At 34.4% G+C, this 15191-nt stretch overlaps 2 protein-coding genes across 3 annotated transcripts in view; both read left to right on the forward strand.

The window, feature by feature from the left end:
- LOC136974454 (HMG box-containing protein 1-like) overlaps positions 1 to 5100 on the forward strand; it is a 33590-nt gene extending 28490 nt beyond the window's left edge. For both annotated transcript variants that reach the window (XM_067269362.1, XM_067269364.1), the window contains exon 6: positions 1974 to 5100. In XM_067269362.1, the coding sequence (XP_067125463.1) occupies positions 1974 to 2127 (154 nt within the window). In that variant the 3' untranslated portion in view covers positions 2128 to 5100. The remainder of the gene's footprint in view (positions 1 to 1973) is intronic.
- Positions 5101 to 11494: 6394 nt separating this feature from the next.
- Positions 11495 to 15191, forward strand: part of LOC136974448 (nischarin-like) — a 36231-nt gene continuing 32534 nt past the window's right edge. Inside the window, exon 1 of the mRNA XM_067269352.1 lies at positions 11495 to 11722. Coding sequence (XP_067125453.1) covers positions 11639 to 11722 — 84 coding nt within the window. The 5' untranslated portion in view covers positions 11495 to 11638. The remainder of the gene's footprint in view (positions 11723 to 15191) is intronic.

Raw genomic sequence — 15191 nt, forward strand, 5'->3', positions numbered from 1 at the left:
TGGGAAAGATTCCGCGAAGATAAAAGTAGTACCCAGATTTGCCGGTAGAGGAGGATTTGGCGCTGTTGTAGCGAAAAAGTTACCAGCACTTCACAGAAAAAAGGGTCATCAGTCGCTTTTTTCCACTTGCATGGCCGCCTCGCTCCCCGGATCTGTTAAAGATCGTTAAAAACGATTGAAAACGTTATTATTTTATTAAATTTTGCTGGATTGATAAAGGTGTAGTTTATTTAACTTATTCTACTTCCAGTACATAGTTTTATATACTTATAAATAACTACAGACTAATATGTAGAGCCTATATAAGAAAACTGGTAAGACTGATAGCCACTTAGCCACTGATTATCCATCCTTACATTATTATAATATATTAATATAAATTAATCAGTAGAATTACCTTTGCTATTATTTAACTTAAAGATTACATTATAATTATAATTTAACTAAACATTTAAAGTTAATTATCTCTATCTCAAGTGTTAAACCGAACCAAAGTTAAGTTTACTACCTAAATGTGTAAGAAGTTTTACTGATTTATAGTGACCAGTCTAAATAATAAAAGCTTCTTAAGTATTTTTTAAAAATGTTTTATTTCATTTAAAAAACATAAGGATAGATAGATAGACAGATAATACTATTGCGCCAAAAATACATCCACGCTGGATCCAGCTGGAATGATTTCAATCCAGCAAAAATCCAGCTGGATTCAAAACACTGCTGGATTGCAATCCCTAATTGTTATGTTGAAAGAACCAGATTCTGTTGAGGCAATAAACATCCTCATGCAATTAGCTCAAAATGTTACAGTAAAAGTCTGAACTTAATATCTGATAGGAACAAATTTCTGGTACATAATTCCCACATGGTCAAAAAAACTATCAACAAGGTCTTCATTGTGTTCCTGTCTGTTTGGGTCTTGGTGAATATGATATGATCTGAGGTGACTGCTGCTCAATCTCTGGGTTGTAACTGTAAACACAACTCTTATCCCCTGTAATGATCCTTGACACAAAGATAGGGTTGTCAGTGGCATATTTAGAGATCTTTGTAGATGTTGATGTGATGCTTCTTCTGGTTTTGAGTCAGCAGATTGGACAAATTTGGCAGTAATGCAATGTTTTCCCAGATTATCTGTTATGATTGTCTGAATAGCACCAAATGAAATATCAATTGTGTTAATAACTCCCTGAAGGATAATTTGAGCATCATCATGAAACAAAGTTTTGAATTTTTAAAATACTTTTGTGTCAGTGCTGGTTATTGTCGTACAGTAAGTTAGGAATTTTGTCCAGAATTATCATCATCTCCCAGTGATGTTTGGCCCCTTTTAAAACCCAATTGTCACTAAAAAACTGACTTTGACCCACAGTTTCACAGATCCACAGACCTTTTAAAGCATTTCAATATTCTCCACAGCAGGATTTCCTAAGTTTAACACAAAATTTAATGTTTGTTCTCTGCTAAATTTTTTTAATCACTAAACAACACTAACATAACATTATAAAAATGCACATGGCAAACATCCCAGTTTGAAAAACTTGATTCCACATGGTAGACCCAACACTTAAATGCTTAACACGACAAAACCTGGCAACAAAGACTGTACTGTACTTTGCATCATTACCAAATGGTGGAAAGTCCATTTGGGTTTTTTTAAATTACACCATGTTTGCATCAACCTAAAATTATTTTTTTTTAAAGCAGTATTTCTTACACGAGACTCAGAATATTAATAATAATCAAGTTCCTATGTTTGCATAACTTTTGCCTTACATTGTAAATATTAGATAAATTTCCAAAAGTCTCATAGGATACATTATAAAATATAATTTATTTAAAATGAAATGCAAATTAACAAGAAAACTTCTAGTTTTTCTCTTATTATAATGGAATATTATTGTTAATATAATAATTAGTAGTTAATTGGATTTAATAAATTTTGCATTTGATGAATTATTTGGTTTTGTTTTCAGAGCTATAAGTGTTTTACTGGGAGATCATTGGAAAAAATTAAAAAGTGAAGAACGTGATGCTTACGCATACGAAGCAAAAGTGATGGCAGAGAAAACAAAAAAATTACATCCCGACTGCTGGAAAAGAAAAAGATCTTTCTCTACTAGTTCATAAAATAATTCATGAAAAAGTAATTTTTTTATAAGAATATTTTATAAATTTCATTTTACTATGTATTCTGGTAGAGTAAATTTTTAAATTGCTCTAATAGAGCAAATTATTCTCTTAACACAAAGAAAAATGAATTGTAATTTCTTTAAATTAAAACTTTATTATAGAATAATAATATTTAAACATATGAATAGATTTAAATATTATTTAAAATACGCAATAGTTTAAATTCTTCCACTTTTTTTTCATAATTCAACTTGTCTGTTTCTTAATTACTTTTTCAAATTAACTTCCAAAGGTTTTAAGGATTTTTAGTTTGACATAAAATTTTTATTGCAACAGATTTTAATCTATAGTGCCAAAGAATTGATAAGAAAAATATTATGTAGTTTTTTATAATAAGAAATATCACTAATAACATAATTTAAAAAGTTCTACGATTTTCAAAGATGGCTTTATCAGTTAGAAAGATCAAAAGTGCTTTGAAGTTTATTGATTTCTTATAACAGTTTAGTTAACTTTTATTAGATTTAATTCAGAATCAAGAAAGTTTACCAGCAAATAATGGCATATTCTTTAAATATAAGTAAAGGTTAATTAATTACAGCATAATGAACTTTGTTTTATTAAAATTATAAAGTCTAAAGAAAACATTTATTATTCATTTTATTGAATAGTGAAATCTATTAAATATTGTTTAAACCAAAAATTACAAATAATTTAACTTGCCACAATTTATTACAGTGCAATTTAAGAATAGTTTATATTTTTGTAGGCACTTCAATTATTGTAAATAACTAAATTTTTTGAAAATTTATTAAATTAATAAGCAATAACCAGTTGCAAATTACTTATAATAAAAATGTAAGTAAATAGCAGAGCTTTTGACATTCGAAAAAAGTAATAGCTTTAGCTTAAAATGATCAAATTGTGCAATATTCTCTGTTAAAATTTGAAATATACTAATTTTTGTATTTTTTTTTTCTTTAAGTATTAGATAATATTTAAAAAATATATAACAAATTTTATATTGTTATCTGAATTCATAATCTTGGATAAAATCTATGCATTCTTATAAAAATTATCTAAGGAAAGACGTCAGGTTTTAAAATGCACTAAATGTTTGTCTATCTTCCCACGTATTCATTACATAATAATCAGAAATTTCTGTTTTGTTATCTTTTCTGACTTTGTATTATTCTTAAGCAACTAACCAATTACTGGATAGGAGTATATGAAAAATAAATGAGCTTGAAATGTTTGTTAATTTAACTATGGACTGAATTCACGTAGCAGTTTCATGTTTCCTTAATACGCAACATTTCCACGAATGTAAAAATGAATGAAGTCGATATTTTAATTAACAGGCATTTAAACTTGTCAGTTGTTTGTCCGCTTGGCATACATTCTTATCCGGTTATTATCGATAGTTCTTTTATCGAGCATCATTTTTATTTTTTGGATCAAATCTGCCGGCAACAATAAGTAAAGTTAATATTTCCAATTGAAAATTTTATAAATCAAAAGATTTTTATTAATTACTATTTTATAAAATGTAGTTAAATCATATTTTAAATTAGGATGTATAAAGTAAAAATTAACTAAGATTAAACTCTAAACTTAAAGAAAGTTATACTTAAAATTATATTTGATTGAACTCCATATAAAATAAATTTATATGGAGTTCTTCATATTGCTGCAATGCAGCCGTTCTGGCAGCTTTGACAATAGCGAGGTTGAGGCCGAAGTTTTAAACGCGAAAACGTGTACGTCGGACGTTCGGCGCCGCTTTCCTGTAAGCCTAGAAGTTTGACAATGGCGTTTGGAAAGTCAGTGGAATCACGCTCGACATTACAAACGCCATTGTCAAACTTCTAGGCTTACAGGAAAGCGGCGCCGAACGTCAGACGTACACGTTTTCGCGTTTAAAACTTCGGCCTTAACATCTCTAATAAACTTCTGATTCAAAATTGATGATAACGATTGCTATCGGTTTTTATTCGTCATACTTCCATTCAGATTGTGGGAAACATTTTCTGTTCTAAGAAAAGATGATTAGATTTATTATTATTATATTATTAATTTTATTAATGAAGATTTTACTAATACAATTGTATTTAAGATATTTACGTAAGATATAATGTAATAAGAAAATATCAGCATTTTGTTTTTTATTGTTTATATAAAAAGATGCTGGAGTATACTTTTGCGTTAGATGAAGAATTTGTGATCATAAATTGTTTGCTAAAATATGACGACGTTGACGTTAGAGAGAATTGTTATTGTAATAATAATAATTTTATTAGCAACAAAATGATTGTTGATAAAATTTCTCGATTTAAAAATTAAAAGATAAAATAACGTGATAATTGCAGCTTTGCTGATGGAATCAGAACTGTATTATCGTAAATAATAAATTGCTCGGTTGTGAGTTCTCTCGTATGATCTCTAGAAAAAAAAAAAAAAGCACAAAGTTGGATTATATAATTAGATTTTATGTAGTTAGTTATTACCCAGTGCCTTGGATTTTAAAACGTGGGAGTGCTCAGTAGCTGCAAAAGTTACATTTCTTCCAAAGAATTCCCACGAAATTGTGATAATTCTCGACAAGGGGCGTTCCCCGAGTAGCAGCATTAACCATGATCTCATTTCACAATTGTGTGTGTTAGGAGCTTTTCTAGAAATTTTTATATCGTGTAGCCAAACAAAAAATTTTTTATATCATTCCACGAATATATTCGAGTTAATTTTTTTTTTTTTTTTAAATCTTTTAATTGTTGGATTGTATCTCGGCAGTATTGGGTTTCGGTACGAATGTGACACGAATTTTTACGTAAATTTTTCTTACAGAGAGAGAGAGAGAGAGTTATTAACGATAACGTTTAAGAAAAAATTACTTTGTATTTTTATGCTTCCGTTTGTTTTGGTTATAAACAAGAAAAATTTGTGTGTGTAGTGCCATAAAAATACAGAAAAGAGTAAAAAATTGTGTTATATTTTCCTCTCCTTTCTAAAAATTTTTTATAATTATGGAATTGACTTACTCGATAAAGGAATTAATTTAAAAAATATATATGTATATTGTTTCTCAGTTTATCTAATTTCATCAATTGTAATTTTGCTATTAGAATTTAACTAATAATAATTTGTGTTTTTGGTAAATAAATAAACACGTGCCTTGTAAAACGCTTAATAAATTTACTACAAATATATATATATATATAAATTTATTTTGAAAATTTGTATGAAAACAAAAGAAAATCATTTGAATGTGCCTTTTTTCAATAGAATAAAAGTTTATATTTCTAATATAATTGATGTTCTCTAAAGTTTATTATTATCATATTTAAGATAAATATTATACAGAATGCAGACAAATAATTTTATTCCATTTCTAGAGATTAAAAAGTAGCATTAACAGTTGTTGTTTGTTTATTTGCCTATTCGTGGTATATTATAGAATGCTATTTGCATTACCTTAGTTTAGCTTTTACGTGTCGGATTCTGCAGTAGAAGAGTGCGATTTCAGATTTTTTGTTATAATAAAACTAATAAAAACTGAATCGAACGAAAATAAATCCGTTCGTTTAAAGGTTTATTTCTTTTCGAAAGACTTGAAAAATCTTACAATTTATTTTGTTTATTAATACGGTACTTTGGAGAAGGGAAACTCCTCATTTTCGGAATAATCAGGCAATTTACGTAACGTTTTTCTTATACTTTAATACCAATTTAAAAGCGAGGTTGAGACCGAAGTTTTAAACGCGAAAACGTGAACGTCGGACGTCCAGCGCCGCTTTCCTGTAAGCTTAGAAGTTCGATAATGCGTTTGGAATGTTGAGCATGATTCAACTGACTATCCAAACCCCATTGTCAAACTTCTAGGCTTACAGGAAAGCGGCGCCGAACGTCCGACGTACACGTTTTCGCGTTTAAAACTTCGGCCTAAACCTCGATAATATCAGATTTCAACTTTTAACTCGTTTAACAAATTAATACGCACTCATTCCTTAGGTAAGGACAAAATTTTAGTGTTAATTTATGATAAAGTACAAGAAAATTGTTGATGTAAATAAATTGATTATTCCGAATTTCAAAATTAGTAAATAAAATACTCCCGCACACATTACGTGGAATAAAAAATCGATAATTATAACGTCTTTATCCGATAATGAAATATTGCATTTTTTGGAAGCTTAATTTCTGCTCCTTGTTTTAAGCATCATCTCGGAAATATACACAGTTAAAATTAGAGGTAGGCCACGTCGGCACTAAGTTATATACAGGGGAAATTGTAATTTATATTATTTTAATACTACATGTCCTAGCTTTAGTAATGATACTAATTTATCGTCGATACTTAAATTTGTATATAACATTCTAGTCATTCTATACAGATTTAACCTAATTATTACAAATATTTGCCTTTCCCCCCTTTTTAATTAAATTTCAATAATTCAGAATGCAGAAAATTTACATAAGAAAATTTAGCTTTTAAAATTTAATTAAAATTTATTTAAAATTAAAATATCAGTAATGGAGATTATAACATTGTTATGACAATTACAACGTCATATAATTATGCATATTCATAGAACTATCTACGACTCGTTTGATCGGAATGCTAAAATAGAGCACTATGTTAATTACATCCTAATGTTGGAGTACCGTACAAATTCGGTACCATAGTATTACCTCGCCTGACAAATGACTAACGGCGTGAACTTCGTCGAGCAGTTCATTTATGCGGTAACAATAACAACGTTTTCAAACTAGATGCAAACTAAAATACGGACGGAATGCTAAAAATGTGAATCACGCAGTCGAGAAATTACAGCTGTTAATTTTAATTAAAGCTTTTCTAACCTATGTGCAATTTGTACGTTTTTTCCCCTCAACCCTGTGAGCACCAGGAGGGCCTGTTAGCAAGCCCATTATGGGTTCGGCCAGGCCCACAGTTGGAACGACCGGAGCCCGACATTTCCGGCCGGCTCACCCCGAAAAATTCCTGGGGATTTTTTCGATCAGTCCTGATTCGATCTCGGGTCTCCCAGAGCGGTAGGCTGCCACCTTTACAGCTCGGCCATCTGGCTGTCACAAGTTGTACAGTACGTTATAGAAAAGGAGCAATTACAATAAAATTATAATCTACCAGAAAATGAGTTTATTGTATAAACTACAGTATAAAAATACAAAGGCGGTAATTTTTATACGCTTAAACTTGATATAGATTCCATAAAGAACAGCAAAATTATTTTTGTTTATGTACTATAAAAGTAAGTTGAAAATGCAGTAGATCTAATTTTACACAAGCCATTTGTACTATTCCGTGTACAATTACGGTATATAATTAATTAGCTTTATTAGACGTTGCTATAATTATTATTTACAGCTAAAGCAGTTTTTGATACGAAAGAACGAATAAATAGTTTTTGTTTCAAACGTGTACATACACAATAATTGAATGTAAGCGGCCGGATGGCCGAGCGGTTAAGGTTAGCAGCCTGCTGCCCTGGGGGACCCGGGATCGAATCCGGACGGGTCGAAAAATCCCCAGGAATTTTTCGGGGGGTGGTCCGTCCAGATATGTCGGTCCCCGTCCCTCACCACCCGGCCGCCCCATTGTGGGCCTGGCCGAACCCATAATGGGCTTGCTATAAGAGGCCCTCTTAGTGCCCACTGGGCGGAAAGAGTTACAAAAAAAAAAAAATAATTGAATGACAAAATATGCACCATAAACTTTGATATTTACAGTAACAAAAAAACATAAATATGCAAAATATATCAATAGTATCTAATAACTTAAAACATAACTATTAGCAACATTGGCGACATTTATGTTCTAACTTGCAAAACTCTGCATATAGAAAAGTGTGTTTTAATTAAAGATATACTGATAATTTTCAGGAATTGGAAAGATACAGTAAGAGAATTTAAAATTAAGCATAAATATTAATACATAAATACATAGATGCTATAGATATAGGTATTAAAACATAGGTATAAACACATTAAGTATTGTCATTTTTTACTAGAATACCTAAAGTAGGATGACCAGATTTTTTTTTCGGAAAATCCGGGGAGACACGTCAATCGTCACTTTATAAGGTACAGTACACAGTAGCAGCCTAATGTATAAGTACTGTACTGTACAGTACCTGTACAAGTACATTCGCATGACTGACTCGTGAGACCTAAACATTTTAATTTTGATTGAGCTCGTTTGTTTCACCAAATAGTTCTGCTCCAGTAAGGTGTATAGCTATTTACTTTTGGCGCATTTTATCAATATTTTTTGGGGGGCTGCAATTTGAAAAAAATTGTAGACTTATAAATTCCTACTGTCCTCTGTCTGTTGTCTTTTCTTAATCTCGAGAACGGAATTAGATAGATGAAAGACGAGACCAGATATGGAAACCTTAGGGGCGGGAGGCTTCAACTAACTATATACGAACTTTCGTTGAAAACTGGAAGTCACGTTATTTCAATTCAAAACTTTTTCCCTGAAAGCAGTAAATAGATGACCGGCACGACTCTATTGTTAAAGGAAAAGTATAATGTGCAGAGGCAAGACACTACTAAAAGTTGAGAACATTGTAACGAAAAATTGCAGCCTGGCATTTTGACGATGTCACAGTAAATAATTGCTCGTTTTCGTTTTAAAACTTCATTTTAGTATTTCCTTAAAACATTGGTTGCTTCATTAAAACATTACCTGGAAACGCTGAAGACATTGGGCACGTCCTTTGGCGGAAAAACGCAGCGACAATATTACAGTAACCGCGAGGAAACGAAAGAACGGGGACAAGACTCCATTCTGTGGATGCTTCCTTGCCGGAGACAGAGGATCAAAAACGAGGACTTTCCCTGGAAATCGGGGACGGATGATCACCCTATCTAAAAGCCGCCGCAAACTACAGCTTTGCGAGAGCAAAACGCTAGCACACCAAATGACGTCAAAGGCCCGTTTCTTTACGCCCGCGCGGTTATTTCTTTGCTAGCACAGTGATGCCAGTGCGAATTCTGTCAACAGCGAGCGTAAGCTCGTATCACCGCGCTAGCAAAGCAATTGTTGCGTGGACGCGAAGAAAGGGACGGAGCCTTTGACGTCATCGGGTGTGCTCTTTTTTTTTTTTTTTTTTTTTTTTTTTTTAACTCTTTCCGCCCTGTGGGCACTAAGAGGGCCTCTTTTAGAAGGCCCATTATGGGTTCGGCCAGGTCCACAATGGGGCGACCGGGTGGTGAGGGACGGGGCCCGACATATCCGAACGGACCACCCCCCGAAAAATTCCTGGGGATTATTCGACCCGATCGGATTCGATCCCGGGTCCCCCAGAGCGGTAGGCTGCCACCTTGACCGCTCGGCCATCCGGCCTTCATCATCGGGTGTGCTAGCGCACGTTTGCTAGCTGTAGTTTGCGCAGCTCTGAAGTGTAATATATTTGATCTAAATTTTGAAAAAGAAAAAATTTAGGCAGATGTCGATGAATAAAAGAAGGGAGTTATCCATACAGCAAAGAGATTATTTTCAATCAACGTAGCGATGGATATTCATATGGGGATATAGCATCTTTATTAATACAAACAGTTGATTTTATATGAATTTTTTAAATAATACAAGTAAATTTTCCCCAATGACCTTGAAATTAGCCAAAACCTATCGCCTCCTCGTGTTTCGGCACTCCGCGAGAGCAAGAGGGTTAACAAAGGGTTCGCTAGCAGAAAATTTTTCCCTAACAATCACCGACAAACAAAATGGAAGTTTTGGCTAGAAATAAATACAATACTTTTTCTTGCGATATATCTAATAATTAGTGGCGTATTTGGAACGTAACGAGCCCTGGGCGAAGACCAGGTAACAATAGTATATTAGTGCTGTCGACCTTTTTTTTTTTAGGCAGAGAAATTTTTCACCCCGAACGGCACTGCTGATAATAGACAGATGTCATTATCTCTCGAAATACAATATCCTTTTTTTTTCTCTGTCCATAGCCCGACACGTGTTCCACAGCCATCTTGTATTATCTCGCGCGCGTGAGATTGTGGGATCTCTCTTATGACTGGATCTAGTTTCAAGAACTCTCTCGAATCGATCGCGATTAAACCTCGTTTCGGTCGAGAGAGATCGCACCAAGACATAGTCCCCGACCTTGCTCACAATGTAGATTGAAATGTTCGGTGCGAAAGGGGTATAAGGCTCTAGTTTGACGGCCGGATGGCCGAGCGGTAAAGGTGGCAGCCTGCCGCTCTGGGGGACCCGGGATCGAATCCGAACGGGTCGAATAATCCCCAGGAATTTTTCGGGGGGTGGTCCGTTCGGATATGTCGGGCCCCGTCCCTCACCACCCGGTCGCCCCATTGTGGACCTGGCCGAACCTATAATGGGCCTACTAAAAAGAGGCCCTCTTAGTGCCCACAGGGCGGAAAGAGTCAAAAAAAAGGCTCTAGTTTAGTAGTATTACAGAGTATAATACGTATATTTTAATATATTTTTTTTAAAAAAACAAAACCACTGAGAAATGTTCCATGTGTTTAACAAGGTTCGGAAAACTGAAAATTTTAACAACGGGTTCGGGCGAACCTGTGCGAACCCGCTGAATATCATCACTAGGTGTAACTCACCAGAGACACTCGTTTGTCGCTTTTTCGTTGTTAAACCAAGAACTCTGATAACTGTAGACTAGGAAACTTGAACTCCGTTGTTCTTGAAGACTTTTACAACAGCACGGGATGAAAGATCTTCGGAAAGAAGCTTGACGCACACGTCAACTTCGCTCGCAACTTCTGCCTCCATTTTTAAAACAATTGAACTCAAATATTCTTAGAATGTAAACAAAAGTGACATCTACCAGGTTTTCAAAATTTGATTTATATTCGACAAGTAAAACGAAAGATATCCGAGTGCGAATTTGAGTCATAATTAGCAAATCACCCCTGTATTCTAGCTCGCTGACTTTGAACAATTGGCACGGATCCTCTTGGACTAAAAAGAAAATGGCGGACGTGTATTCAACTTTCTTTAAACATGGCGTCGCTACAACCGTTTTACACAATATATTCTAGTTCGTTCTCTCTCAACCCTATTGCGGTCCCGGTCGAATCCACGATGAGCCTAGAAAAAAGAGCTGTGGTGACTAGAGAACGGAAATAAGCAAAAACGTAAAAGGATACAACCATTTTTATTTACATAAAAAGTTTGTACTTAAACTTATTTTTACGATACTGACTTTTTATTATAAACTAATACATACTATCTAACAAGAAACTATATATTAATAAGGAAAATTAATTTAGCCTCCGTATTAACGCTACGTCTGTTTTAACTTTTACATCCGACATTACAACACATGGCAACACTTCTTAATTAAAGCCCGTCTCCATAATATCAACAATGGGCGGTTGTTCGTCGAAAACAATTATAAGTTATCCGTTTTCGTCGGTAAACGTCAAATAGCATTAAAATTAATAATGAAGTCGTCAGATATTTAGTGTAATTCGTCCGGATTAAGTAAATATGGCTGTTTACAAGATCACTGGCAAAGAAAAAGCAGAAGAAATATGTCAAATAGTGAAGACCGAGCAAGGAGAAGGCTTTACGGTAATTTGATAACAAATAAGCTTTAACATTTGATTAAAGTTGTAATTACATAATTTTTAATTAGAAATTTGTGTTGAATTGCTTTTTGTTCGGTAAGAATCCTTTCAGCATTTTCTCCCCCTCTGAAAACAAATGTTGATAAACAGAATGAGGAGGTTGGGACCTTGACAGGGCGTTAGAGCATATTAATAGGAACAAAAAAAGTCTAATAAACTATGGGTGTACGGGCGACCCTTCGCGAGATATAGCCCTCGAAAGATGCGCCTACGTCAGTTCCGGCCTCGCTATCGCAATCGGGAGTCGCGTCGCTTGTCGTTAAAATTGCCTTTAGAAGACGTTTCCCCCTTTTTTTACTTCGTTCAAGAACTACCGTGAATCGATCACTAGTTTAGCACATGGCGGCTTGTGGTGGCGCCCGTACGAGAGGTCAGTCGGGCCGCCATGTTCGCTGCCATAAGTAACATTGATTTTTCGTCTCCAGTCCAAACATAGGGTACCGTTGAACTCGTCTCGGTCCCCTGAATTCAAATATATAATCAAAGTCCTGAAATTCTATAAGGAGTAATCTATAGTACACCCAATAGGGCTTGCTGCCTGTTAAACATGCGATAGGCTTAGTGGAGAAAGCGGCGTCAGTTCCGACGTCAATAGTCATTTTGGGGGGCCTATATCTCGCGAAGGGTTGCCCGTACACCCATGGTTTATTAGACTTTTTTTGTTCCTATCAGTATGCTCTACAGCTCTGTTAAAGTCCCAACCTTCTCATTCGGACCTAGAATTGTACCATTATTAGCAACCAAATTATTAGAATAGGTTAGGTTAGAACGTGCATTCCACCGTTTCGTTACTGGAATCAGAGATGAGCCGCCATCTTGGCACCAAGGGTAACATTAACTGTTATGGTATGTTGTGTATTCTGAGGTTTGATGGATTTAAAAAGCCAGTCTGTATTGAAATTTAATATTTTTGATAAATAGTAGTGTGTTGAGGAAATTTAGTTTAATCAATGATAATTAGAAAAACTTTTGAATGTGTTGTTGTATTCTTAAAAGAATGTGGCACTCGTGTTAAGAAATACTCTTAGTTATCTTTTCTATTGAGCTTCCTGTGAGCTCCTCGGGCCTTTATTTTTAATCTCATAATATCAAGAATACTGTGAAAACTAAAGAAAATTTATTTTTTATGATTTTGGTGCATTTAGGCCTATATGAATGGAAAATGTTCAATATTTTTTTTTTATTTTAGCTAAACTGCCCTTGTCCTTTATTGAAATAAAGAAAGGATGCAATTTGTCCTTTACTTTCATTTTTCAATGCTTTTGTTTTGTTTTGTAATGACAGTGGCAAATTTCTGCACAGACATTTCTATCCTTATATATCTATCCATTCATATCTTCCCCACAGAAAGCTATGGTTTATTATTAAATATTTTAAACAAAAATTTGCTCATATTAATAGTCAATGTAAAAAACTATAATTTTAAAATCAAAATCTAAAAATATGAACATTTTTTTTTTCCATTCTGAGGGCGCTAAGAGGACCTTTTTGTCAGGCCCATCAAGTATCAGCCTGGCCCCTATTGGGGTGAACAGATGGTGAAGGACAGACCACCTAGATTTAATCTTGGGTTCTCCAGAACAGTAGACTGATGCTTTAACCATCTTAGCCATCTATCTGACTAAAATGTCCCTATGTTGGGAATTGAACCCAGGCCTTCTGGGTGAAAGCCAGATATCCTAACTCAGTGGTTCTTAACCGGTGGTCCGTGGACCACTGGTGGTCCCTGAAAGCACCCGAAGTGGTCCGTGAAGTCATCCTAAAATTATTAAATAAATGACGACGAGTTCTGTCAGTTCAAATTTCAAATACATTTTGCTTATTTAGTGGATTTTTTTGCACAACTAAATAAATTGAACCTTCAACTGCAAGATTCAGGAAATATGAAATTGGAAGGCACTAGCAATATATTTGCATTTGAAGATAAAATCAGTGCGTTTATCGCTAAAATCGACCTATTGATCAGCAAAGTTGAAAGAGAGAATTTTTCTGCATTTGATACATTGAACATTATTATTGACAGTGTGCTGAAATGCCCACCAGTGGCCGAGCGGTTCTGTTGCTAAACGCTGGGAGTTTGGTTGTGGGTTCCTGCCGCATTCGGACAGGGTGGCCATATGGAGTTTTCCGGGTTTTCTTCACGTTTGTAACAGCTGAATAGGGGCCAGTTTCCTTTAAAAGACCTCCCAGAAGACATTATTCTCACGCGTAACATCGCGTTCCAGAGACGGCAACGGGAAACCTCTCTGGGTTTAACTTTCCCTAGTAAATTCCTTGGCGCGTTATTAACCTTACTAACCTGCGCCAGGTGTCGCCATAGTCCGGTAACGGATATAGAAGGCACAGAGAAGAAGTGTGCTGAGATTAAAGGACAAATACAAAAGAACATTACATTCCATTTGCAAAACTTGAAAAATGAATTCAATCGCTATTTTCCTGACTGCAAGGACAAAGGTATTCGGAAACTGATCCGCACTCCTTTCATAGTCAATATTTCTGAGGTGCCGGATGAAATTCAAGAAGAGTTAATTTTAATGCAACACGATAGTAACTGCAAGGATACTTTCGAGACAGGAATTAATCTTGAAGATTTTTGGAGCCAAAAAGCTATTGCTTCATCTAAAATTTGAGAAATTGCTTTACGGTACCTAACTTTATTTTCAACCACATATTTATGCGAGCAAGGATTCTCAGTGCTTTTGATAATTAAAAATAAACATCAAAATCAGTTGGATGCCAGTGCCGACATGCGTTTGGCTTTTAGTAGCACTGAACAAAGAATCCAGCAGTTGGTAAACACTATGCAGTTACAAAAATTGCACTAAAATAATATAATTAATGTAACATTTTCGCAAATAATATAATACTCTTGGTTCCGAATAATTTTGTACATGTTTAATTTATAGAACAACCTTATAAGCACTTATATTACTGCCAAACAGCTCGTGGTCCATGGCAAGAAAAAAAATTTTGATAAATGGTCCCTTATCACTAAAAGGTTAAGAACCACTGTTCTAACTACTAAGCCACATGAGGGAAAAAAGAATGCTTAGTTATTAACTAAAAATTCCTTCAATTCCACTCTGTTGGGGTAGGTTGGGATACCATAAAAGTTTGAGAGGGGTAGCATTAATCATTTTTAAGTGTCCTTTAATCCAGTCATAGAAATCTGCACACTAACTGTAACCTTGGTAGACTTTTTTTTTTTATTTTTAGCTCGGAATTAACTTTTCTAAACCCTTACATTCTGTAGCAGCAGATAACTTTGGGCATTTTGATATTCAGATGTGCAAACTAATGATTACAAAATTCAAATTGTCATTCCAAATTGTTGAAGCTGCTGGACCAGTGAATCTTAAGGTTAAGGAAATTTAACTTGTACTGGTTTTATATTGAAATCCCATCTTGTTGAT

This window comes from Centruroides vittatus, unplaced genomic scaffold (assembly GCF_030686945.1).
Source record: "Centruroides vittatus isolate TY-2023 unplaced genomic scaffold, ASM3068694v2 contig_349, whole genome shotgun sequence".
Taxonomy (NCBI): domain Eukaryota; kingdom Metazoa; phylum Arthropoda; class Arachnida; order Scorpiones; family Buthidae; genus Centruroides; species Centruroides vittatus.